This window comes from Ailuropoda melanoleuca, chromosome 15, assembly GCF_002007445.2.
Source record: "Ailuropoda melanoleuca isolate Jingjing chromosome 15, ASM200744v2, whole genome shotgun sequence".
In the NCBI taxonomy this organism is placed as follows: domain Eukaryota; kingdom Metazoa; phylum Chordata; class Mammalia; order Carnivora; family Ursidae; genus Ailuropoda; species Ailuropoda melanoleuca.
The window spans coordinates 15,696,460-15,708,922 of record NC_048232.1 but is presented as its reverse complement, the minus strand read 5'-3'; the positions used below and the strand labels follow the sequence as shown (position 1 = coordinate 15,708,922).

At 45.0% G+C, this 12,463-nt stretch overlaps 1 protein-coding gene and 1 long non-coding RNA gene across 4 annotated transcripts in view; both read left to right on the top strand.

Annotated features, from left to right (window-relative positions):
* LOC109489536 overlaps positions 1 to 6,387 on the top strand; it is a 29,590-nt gene extending 23,203 nt beyond the window's left edge. For all 3 annotated transcript variants that reach the window (XR_002142550.2, XR_002142549.2, XR_002142548.2), the window contains 2 exons: positions 4,566 to 4,714; positions 6,155 to 6,387. This is a non-coding gene — a long non-coding RNA (uncharacterized LOC109489536). The remainder of the gene's footprint in view (positions 1 to 4,565; positions 4,715 to 6,154) is intronic.
* The window catches only part of ST8SIA6 (ST8 alpha-N-acetyl-neuraminide alpha-2,8-sialyltransferase 6), a 147,331-nt gene that overhangs the window by 60,440 nt on the left and 74,428 nt on the right, over positions 1 to 12,463 (top strand). Inside the window, exon 3 of the mRNA XM_034644225.1 lies at positions 9,138 to 9,227. Within this exon, the coding sequence (XP_034500116.1) occupies positions 9,138 to 9,227 (90 nt within the window). The remainder of the gene's footprint in view (positions 1 to 9,137; positions 9,228 to 12,463) is intronic.

The window sequence follows — 12,463 nt, the reverse complement described above, 5'->3', positions numbered from 1 at the left end:
AAATGGAGGCAAACCTACTTTTCCCACCATGGGGGAGAGTTGTCTCTCCACTGGACATAATTCATTGTACGCCTATCGACGAGAATTATTCTGTGTTGCTGTCAGCTAGCTACAATTTATAGAATTGCAAAAATAGCTCTGTTAAAGAAAAAATTATTCATGACCCATGTTAAGATGGGAAGGCAGACTTTATTCAGTTCTATCGAGATAGGTATGGGCACCATTGCAACCGAGTGTTTTAAGTAGGGGAGAGAGATTGGGCTCAACTCTGAGGACCACAAGGAAATGGGGGAATTTATAGCCAAGGGACACAAGGGGGTGGGGGGTTAGTAGATGGAAAATTACTAAGAGGAGGCATCAGGGTAGGGGGGCATTCTGGCTGAACCGACCTGGCAGGATTCTCACTGAAGGCAGGCCAGGGTGATCAGATACCAGCTGGGGGACAGTGAAGGGTGAGGAATTTGGTCAGATATTCCGGATGATCACATTTGGAGGTTGAAGGTTTCTTGCTAAATTGACTTAGCAGAGTTCTTGCTAAAATTGAACTCTTAAGGACATGCCCAAGGATGGGGTCTAGTTCTAAAAGCTCAGAGGAGTCTGACTAGAGTTAGGTCAAGGAGAGGGTCTTCATCAGCCCCCATAGATTCAGAATCAGGTCATCTGGAGGTGGAGAAGGGTGTTGCTAAAGGCAGTGACTAGCTCTCCATTGAAGGACAGATTTTCTCTCCTATTAGTGGAAATAGAATAGCATAGTGGTTAAGAACACAGAACCATAGCGCCTGGGCTCAAACCATAGCCAACCCACTCCAGTTCTAACTCGCAGAGAGATTTTAGATATATTCTTTAATCTTACTGGGCTCTGTTTTCCTCGTCTGTAAAATGGACACAATGGCCTACTTTGTATATTCATTGCAAGGAATAAACAAAGTGACACACGTATAAAATATTTCAAAAGCACCTGGCACCTAGCGATCATGCAGTGGACGATGCTGTTATGATCTTCATGCTTAACCAAGAGGGCAGCTCAGAATTTTTGCATCAGGGAATGTGGATATTCGCATTAAAAGTATACTCAGTTTCTCCGAGAATTTCAAACTCAAAAGCACATTCAAGAAAAGTCAAAACCATTTTGGCTGTATTGAGCAAGAACATAGTGTTGGAGGTGGGTTAAAAAAATACTTAGAAACGCTGCAGTGTGGACGAAGTCCTCCCCGATCCTACACGTTTGAGTTTATCTCAAGTCTCCAAGGATCTCCCTCTGGAGGACAGCAAGATGAGACACGGATGTTTCAGTGCTTCTCACTGGTCTTCCATTTTGCTCCCATTGTGCTCCTGTCTTCTCTCATCTCTGTTTTGCCCCTCCTGTTGCTCATCTGGATTTGAAGTTTTAATTCATTTCCCTATCAGACTTGTCCTTTTGCTAAATCACTTCAACCTTAGCAGGTGAGTCCGTGTTTCCCCATCTGTCCCAAAGGCCTCACACCTGAGCCTGGCCCACCTGTTCCCCTTGGGGCAAGCCATGGGAGTGGAGGGGCTGAAATTTAGCAGAAGTGGGAGTCTATTAGGTTCATTCCTACAGATCTTTCCTTCAACATTGTAGTGACGGGCAGCGATACTGTTAACGATCTAGGGAAAATTTTGTACTTCAGTGGGTAAGTTTGCCTTGTTCAGATCACACACCTCCGAGTTATCTGATTCCGATCCCTTGGGAGCAATTTTGCAACTCTGTAAGTTGTAGTTAACTCAGCAATGCAAAATCACTCTTGTCTATAAATATGCAAATTATGTCCTACCTGGTAGAGGTCCAATTGCCTTCCTCACCCCCTCCACCTGTTTGGCCCCCATTGGCTCATTCATCTCAATATTCCTGACCTATACGTGTGTCTGTACTGTGGATTCTCCTTTGAACTGATTTTCTCTGTGTGTATAGAATAAAATCTTTAACACGTGTTCATTTTATATCTGTATGAGATTTATGATTGTACTTTTTTGAAAACTATCTTTCAACTGTGGTAGGGGGCCAGAATACATTATGGTTCCTGATTTAGTAGTGTAGAGAGCTACCTGATTAATCTTTGTCAAGGGTAACCAGAGACAGGCAAACATTAGGGTAAAAGCAAGCCAGCAGAGATTGTTTGTAGAAATTTCTGCAATTTCAGTTGGCTGCCGGGTTCGTGGATAAAAGAATGAAGTTCTGTGTGGTCATTTTCAAAGCACTTTCTGTTATTTTGAATTAAATGACATCTCCCAAAACACAGATTCGTGGTTCCTTTAAATTAATATGATTATAGAAATTAGCCAGCATTCATTCTGCAAAGTGGGCATGGCAAGCATGTGCTTCCCTGTCTGTCCTCTTCACAGGATTCTTTACTAAAAGGTGGCAGGGATAATGTCCTGTTTACTGTCCTGTCTCCAGTAGCCACCATCCTCAGTGGCACAAGCTTTGGGCTCCATTGACCCCATGGCGAACAACTGAACGAACAGGCAGACCAGCGGCTCCCCCTCATCTCTGTAGGCACCAAGACCTGGTTTTTTCAGTTTCTGTGTATGACTGGTATTTCAAAGGCAGTCTTAGATTAACCAAACTGAGAATAATCAAACTCTGTAGTGGGCTGTGTACTTGCCTTTATCCCTGAGGGAAACTATGGGGTGAGAGAGGGGGCACATTGTAAGGAGAATTTTGCTTGCCGACTTCAACAAGTCAGAGTCCCAGTGGTCACTACCACCTCTTACCCCTCTCTGCAGGGGGCGTTTCTGCAGGTGGTCAGGAGGCCCTCTTGGCCCATAGGCTCCTCTTCCCCGAAGGAGGGGAAGGAGCATGAGAAGTCAGTGGAAGAACCCTTAGTCTTGGGCTTTCCATTATTAGGCTGCATTCTCCATCTGTAAAACATTGTTTCTTCAGAGAGACTACCATTGATTAGGTTTTAAGCTTTTCAATTAGATTCACACTCCAGTTTTGCCGCCTTTATGGCCACTGTAAATAGAGTTTGGATGTTCTTGAAAGTCCTCAGTCACCTGCAGGCAGATTACTCTTCTCCAGGGGACCGATTGCACGATGGCATGAATTACAAGTCAAGCTCAGAAAGTGATGTAAAGTCTGTTTTAAAGGTCTTTGCGGATGCCCACTAAGTACTGGTGACATTATCTCATAGGGATTGAATCACTTGTTGTTGTTGTTGTTGTTTTAAAGAGATACTCTTTGCCTCATTAGAGGCTTAATTTTTATCCTTTTGCAGGAGCTATGTTGTCCATAAGCTTCTCGCTATTCTGCGAAATTTTGCCAGGTGGCTTTGTGTGATCGCTTTCAACTCAAGACTGACTTAAAAAGACAGCATTTCTAAAAAGCAGATCAGCCACACAGATAATGATAGCAGAAATGCTTGTTTTTGTGTAGGTTTTCCCCCAAATCTTATTAAAGATTTTTTCCCCCTGACACAGTGAAGTGATAAAAATGTGCCTGAAGGCTTGCTTGCCAGAACCAAACAAATAAATTCTATAATTAAATAATAAAAGCAGTCAGAATCCATAATACAAGATTTGCAAGAAATGGAGAAAGAGGAATTTGTACCGTTTAGCAGTTAGCAAACTGTCAGGGAAAAATGAGACTGGAATCTTAGGGGCCGGGTTCTAGATGGCTCTGTACGTCCAGTCAAGGAGTGGGGAGCGTGTCCCGAGGGTGGTGCGGGTCATGGGGGCTTTGCGCTGGGAAATGACAGGATCAAATGGGCACGTGCAACAGCCCCCCAGGGGCCAGTGAGGATGGAGCAGAAGGGAAGGGAGGTTGGTGGAGATGTTTGGGGAAAACAGGCAGGCTGAGAAGACAAGAGATCTGGAGGAAGTCCTGGGAAATGCTGTCCCTGAACACCAGGCCGTTACATAAAAGTCACAGGCAGAACAAGAAGAGCCTTGGGTAACAGGGGCAGAAGACCAGGGAGAGAGGACTGTGATGGGGACCAGGTGCAGAGTGGGGGTTCTGCAGTTCAGCTACTGGCAGGTAAAGTAGGAGGGCTAAAATATCCCCTGGCTTTGGTGATGCTTTCCAAGAATGGCTTAGTGGATTTGTAGGAAACGAAAAGTGACAGTAGCAGGGTGCAATCTGAGAGACAAGGCAATGGGTAAAGGAGAATAGCAGAATGAGCTTTGTTTGGTTTCGACCTTGAATTGGTAGGGAATTGAGCATGAGGAGGAGGAGGGCACCGTGGGAGTGAAAGGGAACTAAATGAAGGGATGGGCCCAGATCTCAGAGGAGGCAGGGAGGGATGGGATGGCAGGTGGATTACACTTTTGCTGGGCAGAGAGAGTTTTCTCCTCTGAGATGGAAAGTAAGGATGGCTGATCCCTTAAGATCAGTTCACACCTGGTGGCGTCGTTTTTCTCTGAGATAGGACACATGATTAAAGAAGTTTGGAGGGCAGATAAGGTGAATAGGTAGCCACTGAGGAAAATGGGAGGGGAAGGTTAGCTGGTGACATGTAGTGGAATCAAGGTGGACCAAAGACCAAGCAAATTGGACACCATGAATGTATCAAGGCACTAACCACCTACCTGTGTGATTTTTTTTACAGCGGTCCTCAGGGGTCAGGTATACCAATGTATGATGCCAGGAGCTGTCTTTCTGTGTTACTGCAGCTTTGCAAGGGGAAAGTAGCAGAATGCAAAGGGAGCGGGGAATTGAGAGCACTCTGAAGATGCCATGAATGTCACAAATGAGCAGGTGGGCCGTCTTGCGCAGCACCCTGTGAGCAGAGACTGTGCTGTTACGATGGGGTGGTTGAGGAGGCACTGGCTGGGTAGTTAGAACCATCTCTGCTCTCTGGTCTGGGAGGAGAGACCTCTCTGGTGCATCTCCAAGAGAGTAGCCACTGTCTCTTCTGTGATTCATCTTTGGGGCACTCCCAGCTGTGTAGCTTGGGGGATCCTTTTCTTTACCGAATTCTGATAAAAGTATTTTAGAAGGGCCTTCACCAGAAAATTGAAATGAAATAAAAAAAAAAAGTCTCAGAGTTAACAAAAACAGAACTCTTATTTTGAGTCCAAGAGAGTCTGGTCCCACAATATTTGGTTATTAGAGCTTATCTGGTAGCCCTCCAGATTCCTGTGCTTTTTCTGTCCCTAGACCCAACTGCTCAGACCACCAACTTGAGTTAGTTTTAGGGGGGTTCCCCTCCATTGATATCCTGGACTTCCGCCTGACTGTGAGACACCTCTGTAGCTGCAGACCATTTCATGTTTTCCCCGCCCCCTGTTCCTTTTGTGGGCCATTCCAGCCTGATCCCCGAGAATCCTTTCTGGGTTACAAATCAGCCCACACTTGCCTGGTGGCAACCTCTTGTTCCGCCAGCTTGCCTCTGACTCCGGGTCTTTAGAATTCCTACTTGCACCTTGATTATTTCCTACTTTCTCTCTTTTGACCTGTCTGGGAGATGTCCCCACATCAGAAGTTAGGGAGGACTCAAAGGTCTTCATCGGTGGTGGGTGCCAGCTTCTCAAATAGGGTCCATCCACAGGTCATATCTTCTCTCAAATCAGAATTGAAAGTGTTTCTTCTTTTCCTCTCCCAAAACGAGGTAACTCCTTGTGATCCTCTGAAAGAGTCAGATCCAAGCAATGTCTAATTCTCACTTACTTGCATAGCAGCGATGTCTGACGAGCTAACCTAACCAGGCCATCTTGCCTTCTCCCCCGAAGGCCTAATGCTCTCCACATCTCCTGGGACTCCTGGTGTCTCTCAGGGTCTCAGGTATTTAAGCATTTTAAAACATGGTAGTTACAGGGACGCCTGGGCAGTGCAGTCGGTTAAGCGTCTGTCTTTGGCTCAGGTCATAATCCCAGGGTCCTGGGATCGAGTTCTACATTGGGCTCCTCGCATAGCGAGGAGCCTACTCCTCTCTCTGCCTGCTCCTCTCCCTGTTTGTGCTCTGTCTCTCTCTGACAAACAAATAAATCTAAAAAAAAGATTTATTAAAAAATGACAGCTACATTGTTAATATGTACTCCTGTCATTTTGAATAACAAGCATAGTTGAAAACAGTGTGAATGGAGAGACTTCTCTAGAGGGCAGTGAAAGGGTCTATATTGATCAGATGCCTAACGTAGACAAACGTCTGAAGTTTATGGATTCTGCATTTGAGTATCTTACTGTTTTCCTTGACAGGTTTTAAAGACATCAGATGAAAGGAAGAAAAGTATGAAGACTCTGAATGAAAGACAGGAGAGAAACAGAAAACCAAGAGAAGTCAAGGGGCTTCCCTTTCTGTCCCTTTCATGGTGAAATAGCTTCTAGGGGTGGGACAAGTTTCTGACCCCTGTGTTAATGACCATGACTGGTTTGAGGAAGGAATACAATGATGCGTTAGGAGAATAAAAACCTAACACGGATGGTAGTGACTTCTGTGTGCCAAGTGTTTTTGTACACATCCTGTGTGTCCCCTTGTCTTAGTCCATTAGGGCTGCTGGAACAGAATACCATAGATTGAGTGGCTTATAAACAACCATAAATGCATTTCCCCGTTCTGGAGGCTGGAAGTCCAAGATGGCGGCATGTGCAGATCTGGTGAGGGCCCACTTCCTCAGAGGTGGCCCTCTCTCACTGTAACCTCACACGGCTGAAGGGGATGGGGACTTCCAGGCTGATTTTATAGGGCACTAATTGCATTCATGACCCCCCCCATCATGTCTTTATCACCTCCCAAGCATCCCACCTCCTCCTGCCATCACCTTGGAGGTCAGAATTTCAACATACAAATTCTAGGGGGCCATAAACATTTCAATCTGTAGCATCCCTATAACTACTTTATTGAGTAAAGATTTTTAAAAAGGAAACCCTAAAGGCTGTCCCTACTGATACCTCAGACTAATATCCCCATGACTTCATGCTCTCATCTTCACTTTACACCAGATACTCTTATTTGCTTTCCATGGATCTTCTGTGATTTCAGTTGGGCAAAGCTGTTCTGACTTTTTATTGACAAAGATACTCGCCAATTTAAGGAAAGTTGTGGGACACTAAATTCTATTGGTGCCTGCTGGCCACAGTTGCACAATTCAGTATTGCAAAGCCATCATAATTCAAAGCACTGTTGGCTTGGTAATTCACTTCATTAACGGTGCTGCCTGAATAAAATACACAGCAAATTAGAAATAAACAAATCCTTGGAAGGTACGATAATATATTCAGAAAGCACAGAAGGTCAGGCCTGAAGACAGAGGAGGGAGGAGGAGGAAGGAGATGGCGGGAAGGGGGGAAACAATCTGATCAGGATAAAGCAGGATTTTTGTGAGCCTTTAGGTGCTCCGTGGACAGTGTTTTCAGAAAGTGTTTCTGAGGAAGAGCGGAGAACTAATTACGAAGCTGTCTTGTGTATATCTTTACCTTCACACCTCTTGCTCCCTCACTTCCTATATCCAATTTATTATGAAGTCCTGTCAGTCTTACCTACAGAACAGATCTCATGTCTGTCAGCTTCTGACTCCCACTTTGCAGTTGGGTTGGGCCTGCGCCTGGTTCTGGTCGAGCCACCCAGCGCTTTCTTCTCCTGGCATGGCGGGTGTGGAAGCAGGTTGTTGGAATGAAGGTGCCACACGAGACTGAAGCCGTCTGGATCCCTAAATTGCAGGGAGCACAGCTGCCCAGGAAAGCCAGCCAGCTGTGCAGCAGGCGTCTCCCAGGCAGGGCACTGACCCTGTTCGTAATAAAGCGCCTGCCGGCTGGGTGTTATCACATCATGTTCTATTGTTGCAGGACTAGGAAAACAAACTGCCTTCCTCTCTCTCCTAACTGGCGCACCATTTCAGCAGCCCTGCCTCCCCTCATTTCATTTCTCAGCAAAGCGAAGCGCTTAAAATGTACGTAAGGGTCACATGACTCTTCTGCTCCCCCTTGTTATTAGGATGGAATCTTGACATGCGTTAGCAGGCCTGTGCGCTCTGGTCCCTACTTGCTACTCCTTCTTGCAGTTCCTCAGACGCTCTGGGCTGCCCCCCCATTCTGGGGCCTTTGCACCTGCTTTTTCGTCTGCCTGGAACCTTCCCCCCACCTCCCAAAGTGCACCTAGCACCCTCAGATTATACTTGCAGTCTCCGACCTGAACAACACTGTCTCAGAGCCCCCCTCAGGATGCAGAGGTCTTCCCGTTAACACACGCCACCGTGGCACCCACTGCCGTTTTAATGATCCCAATCACAGTTCATAATTCTGTATTCATTTGTGTGGTTCTTTGAGGAATAGGTTTCTCCCTGACCGGGCTGCATGCTCCAACCAGGGAAAGGACCCATGTCCGTTTTACCTAAGCGTCCAGTGCCTGGCCCCCAGCCCATACTAGGTTCTCAGCAAATACCTCCAGGATGATTAAATACATGCATTTAGCACTAAGTCAGAATTGTGTGCATGTTTTTGGAGTCTAAGGAAAGTGAGAGCAGATATTGTTTTGAGGATTTATGGTGTCTGCCAAGGTACCAAGTGGTTTAGGTTGTTTTCTCTATCGTGTTTGTATCATGACAATAGCGGTAGGAGGTCAGACTCAAGACGGGGAAGCTGATGTCTTGCGTGAGATGAAGCAGCACACGTGTGTCTTCGAGGCTCGGGAGGCTGCCCGACTCTGTGATCCATTTCCTTAACTTGCGTTTTGATTTGGTTTCTTTCCAACTCCAGTTTCCCAAGTTCATGAAACAACAGCAGGAAGCTCTTATATCATAGCTGTTATAATAATCAAGGGCCAGCTGTACCTTGCTTTCTTCTCAGAGAGATGTATTGATCTCTCTTGTCTGCATGCTTCTCGCCAGAGACGGCGTCTCTTAAAAATGAAGTGCGTATTTATGGGGTGATTACAGCATTCAATGATATGTTCGCAGTAAATACTAGCAATAAAATATGAAAACCTGAAAATATAGAAGTCTTTCATAGAGAGTTCTTTCCTGTTTGACTTTATAGTGCAAACTTTTTTTTTTTTTTTTTTTTTTTAACCCTTTNCCTGTCAGAGGTGAGAATATCAATTTCCTTTTCCGTGGAGAAATCCAGTGATGGGATGAAAATCCAACTTCATTTGGGCACACTTTATCAATTAAATCTGCATGTTGTTAACGTTATCTTATACCTCTCATTTTAAATCAATCTCTTTAAAATCTCTTTCATGGAACAGCACATATCCGAATGAGAAGTCACTCCAGCTGACAGAAACATGCAAAAGACTGCAAGGCGGCTTTCAGACTTTATCTAGCAAAGTAAAAAGGTAAGTTCTACTTTTTTACATTTAATTGAATTTTAAAAGAAGTGTTTTGCATTCAAAATATTTTACTTTGAAACCTTTTGGAAAATAAGACTGTGTCCACACTCAGGCTTCGCCTTGGGCTCCGAGAAGCTCTCCCTGGTGAGGAGGGTGGACGAGGAGTGGACAGTGCAGACCAGGGTCAGACCCTGGAAGTAGGGACTCAATTTATCTGTCCCTGGATCCCCATTCACTGAAAACTCCGTATGGTTTTACTGGCCAGACTTTTATAGGCCTTCAGTCTTTTTGAGGAGCCTGGAAGCATTCTGGACGCTATCCTAGAAAAATGTACACTTGTATTGAATCGCTTATAATTCTGGAAGGTTAGCAGATTTACCCCTAGTTCTAGCAGTGGTTCACCTTCCACTCCCCTTACCCAACCCCCATCTGCTTCCAATCCTGTATTTTAGAGAGTTCCCTATACCATCTTCTTCATACCAGGAAGGTAGATCTAAAAGCTCCAAGCTTCACATATAGAAGAGCCCCTGGTGGCCTAAGAGTCTGATGGGAGTGGTACCGCCTTGACGTACCTGGAAAAACAGGGTCTGACAGTGCTGAATGAAGGATGTGCATGTGGGGTGGGGGGCCTGTGCTTACACCTGTAATCTTTCTCAAAGGAACTAAGCTAAGTTGCAGTTAGTATTAATTATACTCAGTGGAACCCAGGATCTGCAAGGCAGGTCTCTCTGGAGAGGGACACGTCGATTATCCAACTTTGAGGGCATAACAGGGAAATGTTTTATAGTATAACTGTTCCTGTTGTGTAAGGAACCCCATGGCTTTCACTTAGAGACCTCAGCTGCTATTCTGAGCCAGAGGTGCATGTCCAGTGCAGGGAGACAGTACCAGGGCGACCACGCCTGACATCCTGGGCATCTCTGCTTTGTCTGAGCCACTTGACTGCCTGGATTCTTGAAATTGTTAGGGAAGGCTGAAAGTGGGTAAGATCTCTGATTTGAGTTAATCTGGTTTGACCATCCAATCCTGTATGTTAGCTCATTTTATTACAAAAGGATAGCCCTAATAAAATTTTGGTTTTATTTTCCTTAAATTCCAACCAATGGACCCTACACTTTCTGGAGAAATCCACTGTGCTGTGTACCTTCCATCTGCCGCACCTGATCTACTTCTCTCCCTTCACTAGTTTAGTCTGTGCCTTTCTTTGCCCTGGAATTTGACCCACAAGCACTCCATCAGTATACTCCTTACTCCTCGGTCATCTAGTTTTCTTTGGATTTGAGCCAGAGGGGAGCACCAGAAGGAGAACAGAAAAAGGGAGGAAGGAAAAGGATTTTTCTTTGTGGTGTTGCTGTAGGTTAACTACCTCCTTGACCAAAGGAAAGTGCTGCATCTTGAATGAAAGTCATGCCTTTTGTTCAGCATCTCTCTCTCTCCTTCCCTTAGCTTTCATTCTCTCCCTGGACTCTTGAGCTCAGGAATAACTGTTAACAGTCCCCTAACATTGTACTCGAATTTCCCTACATCCAGCCCAGGCATTTTGAAAAAGTCCCTTTTTGAAGCTCTTCTTAAAAGACACAATTGAGTGGGCTTCGTTCCTGCCAAGACCCTTGCTTACCATAGATTGGCTAGAAGAAACTCTTGCAAATGCGTCTCTCCTTGCATGATGAATTCATTGAATTTTGGGGTGGACTTAAAATAGCTCATGCATTACAGGTGGTGCAGCACATCTATTTTGATCATGTTGTAGCTGTTGTTTTGTTTGTTGGGTGTGGGGGTGACAGGGATCCCGAATCCCAAACCTACTGCAGGCTCCCTGCGTCAGACATGGGACAATGACACGTGAAAAGTAGAACTTGGAAAAATCGATCCTTGCTCCACCTGTGACAAGCTGGTGGGACTCCATGACTGATGTGTGACTCCACATGTGAAAGTTGCCTTTGACTTTCTTCAGCATTCTCCCTGACGTGAACTGTTTTTGCTCGCTGAAGTGACAAAAGTCCTCAATGTAAGGATGATCCATAGCGGTACATTGGAGCAAAGCACTTGAGTCAGCATGGGAGAAAATTCTTTAATCGTTGAAGGTTTTTTTTTTTTTTCAAGGATAGAATTTAACAACTTTATTACGTGCATCAACAAAAATGGTTAGCTGCCGTGTGCTAATGAGAATGTCTGTGCCTATGCCCTCATGTTTGCTCTCGCACTTTTTTCTATTGTTTTGGATTTGGTGCTGAGACCTCTTCTTGGCCGTTCTTTAGGGGGATGCATTTCCATTATGCACACAATTTTCAACTAGCTCACATAATTAGCCCACGCTGGTATTCTGTTTGGCAAAGGTCTAGAGAGAGCAAGCATGAATTACCTATTGTTATGAAAGTGTTATTTTGTACACAGGAGACTAATTTTTTCAGTTGTATCATCTATTGTCAGGAATTATATGTTCTGCGACTCAGTGCTATTATAGACTTACAGGGGACAATCGGGAAAGCCATTCAATATGTGGTGATAAAAAGTAATTTCATTTTCATAGAAATAATTATTTAGGTCTGTTTTTGTCATGGTCTGTTAAAGACTTAGAATTTTCTCTTTCTTCAGCCAATTTTTCCCTTTCAGTTTGCTAAAATAGAATCTAGGAAGACACAGTTACAGTGGGAGGGAAACTGCTTTTTCTCTATTGGTCTTTAGTATATTTTTAAATAAAAGAAAATTAAACCATTGCCATTTGGAGGACAGCAGGATAGGGTTCTCGGATCACAGTTCCTTACTGTCTAAGACTCTGAGCTCCATGGACATAGCCCTATCCCATTGCCTTGCTGAAGCCAGAGAGTGTGGGTGGTTGCAGCAGTCTTCCTGCTCCCTGGCTGGAGCAGGTGAACGTGAATGGTCATGGTATTCTCCTGCACCCAGCCAAAAGCCAGTATGCACTCACAGACAAGGCACTGTCCCACTATTCCTGAAACTCAAGGGCACACATTGACAAAACATTTTCCCGCTGCCTTTCTGAAGTCAGTGAGCATGCCCCACCCCCTGGCAGGAAGCATGCAGACACTAGCTGTCCAGTGGGCATGTGCAGTCCACACAGGGAATACCCTTTGATTGCCTGGTCGTGATGGCCAACGGGGCTGGAGTTCCTAAGCGTCCTGGGAAGGTAACAATTCAAAGAATATGCCCAGGGAACTTCACAGACAGCAGACTGAAACACAACCTGTCTTCCTCGGAGAAAGGACTAATTACCTAGCTTG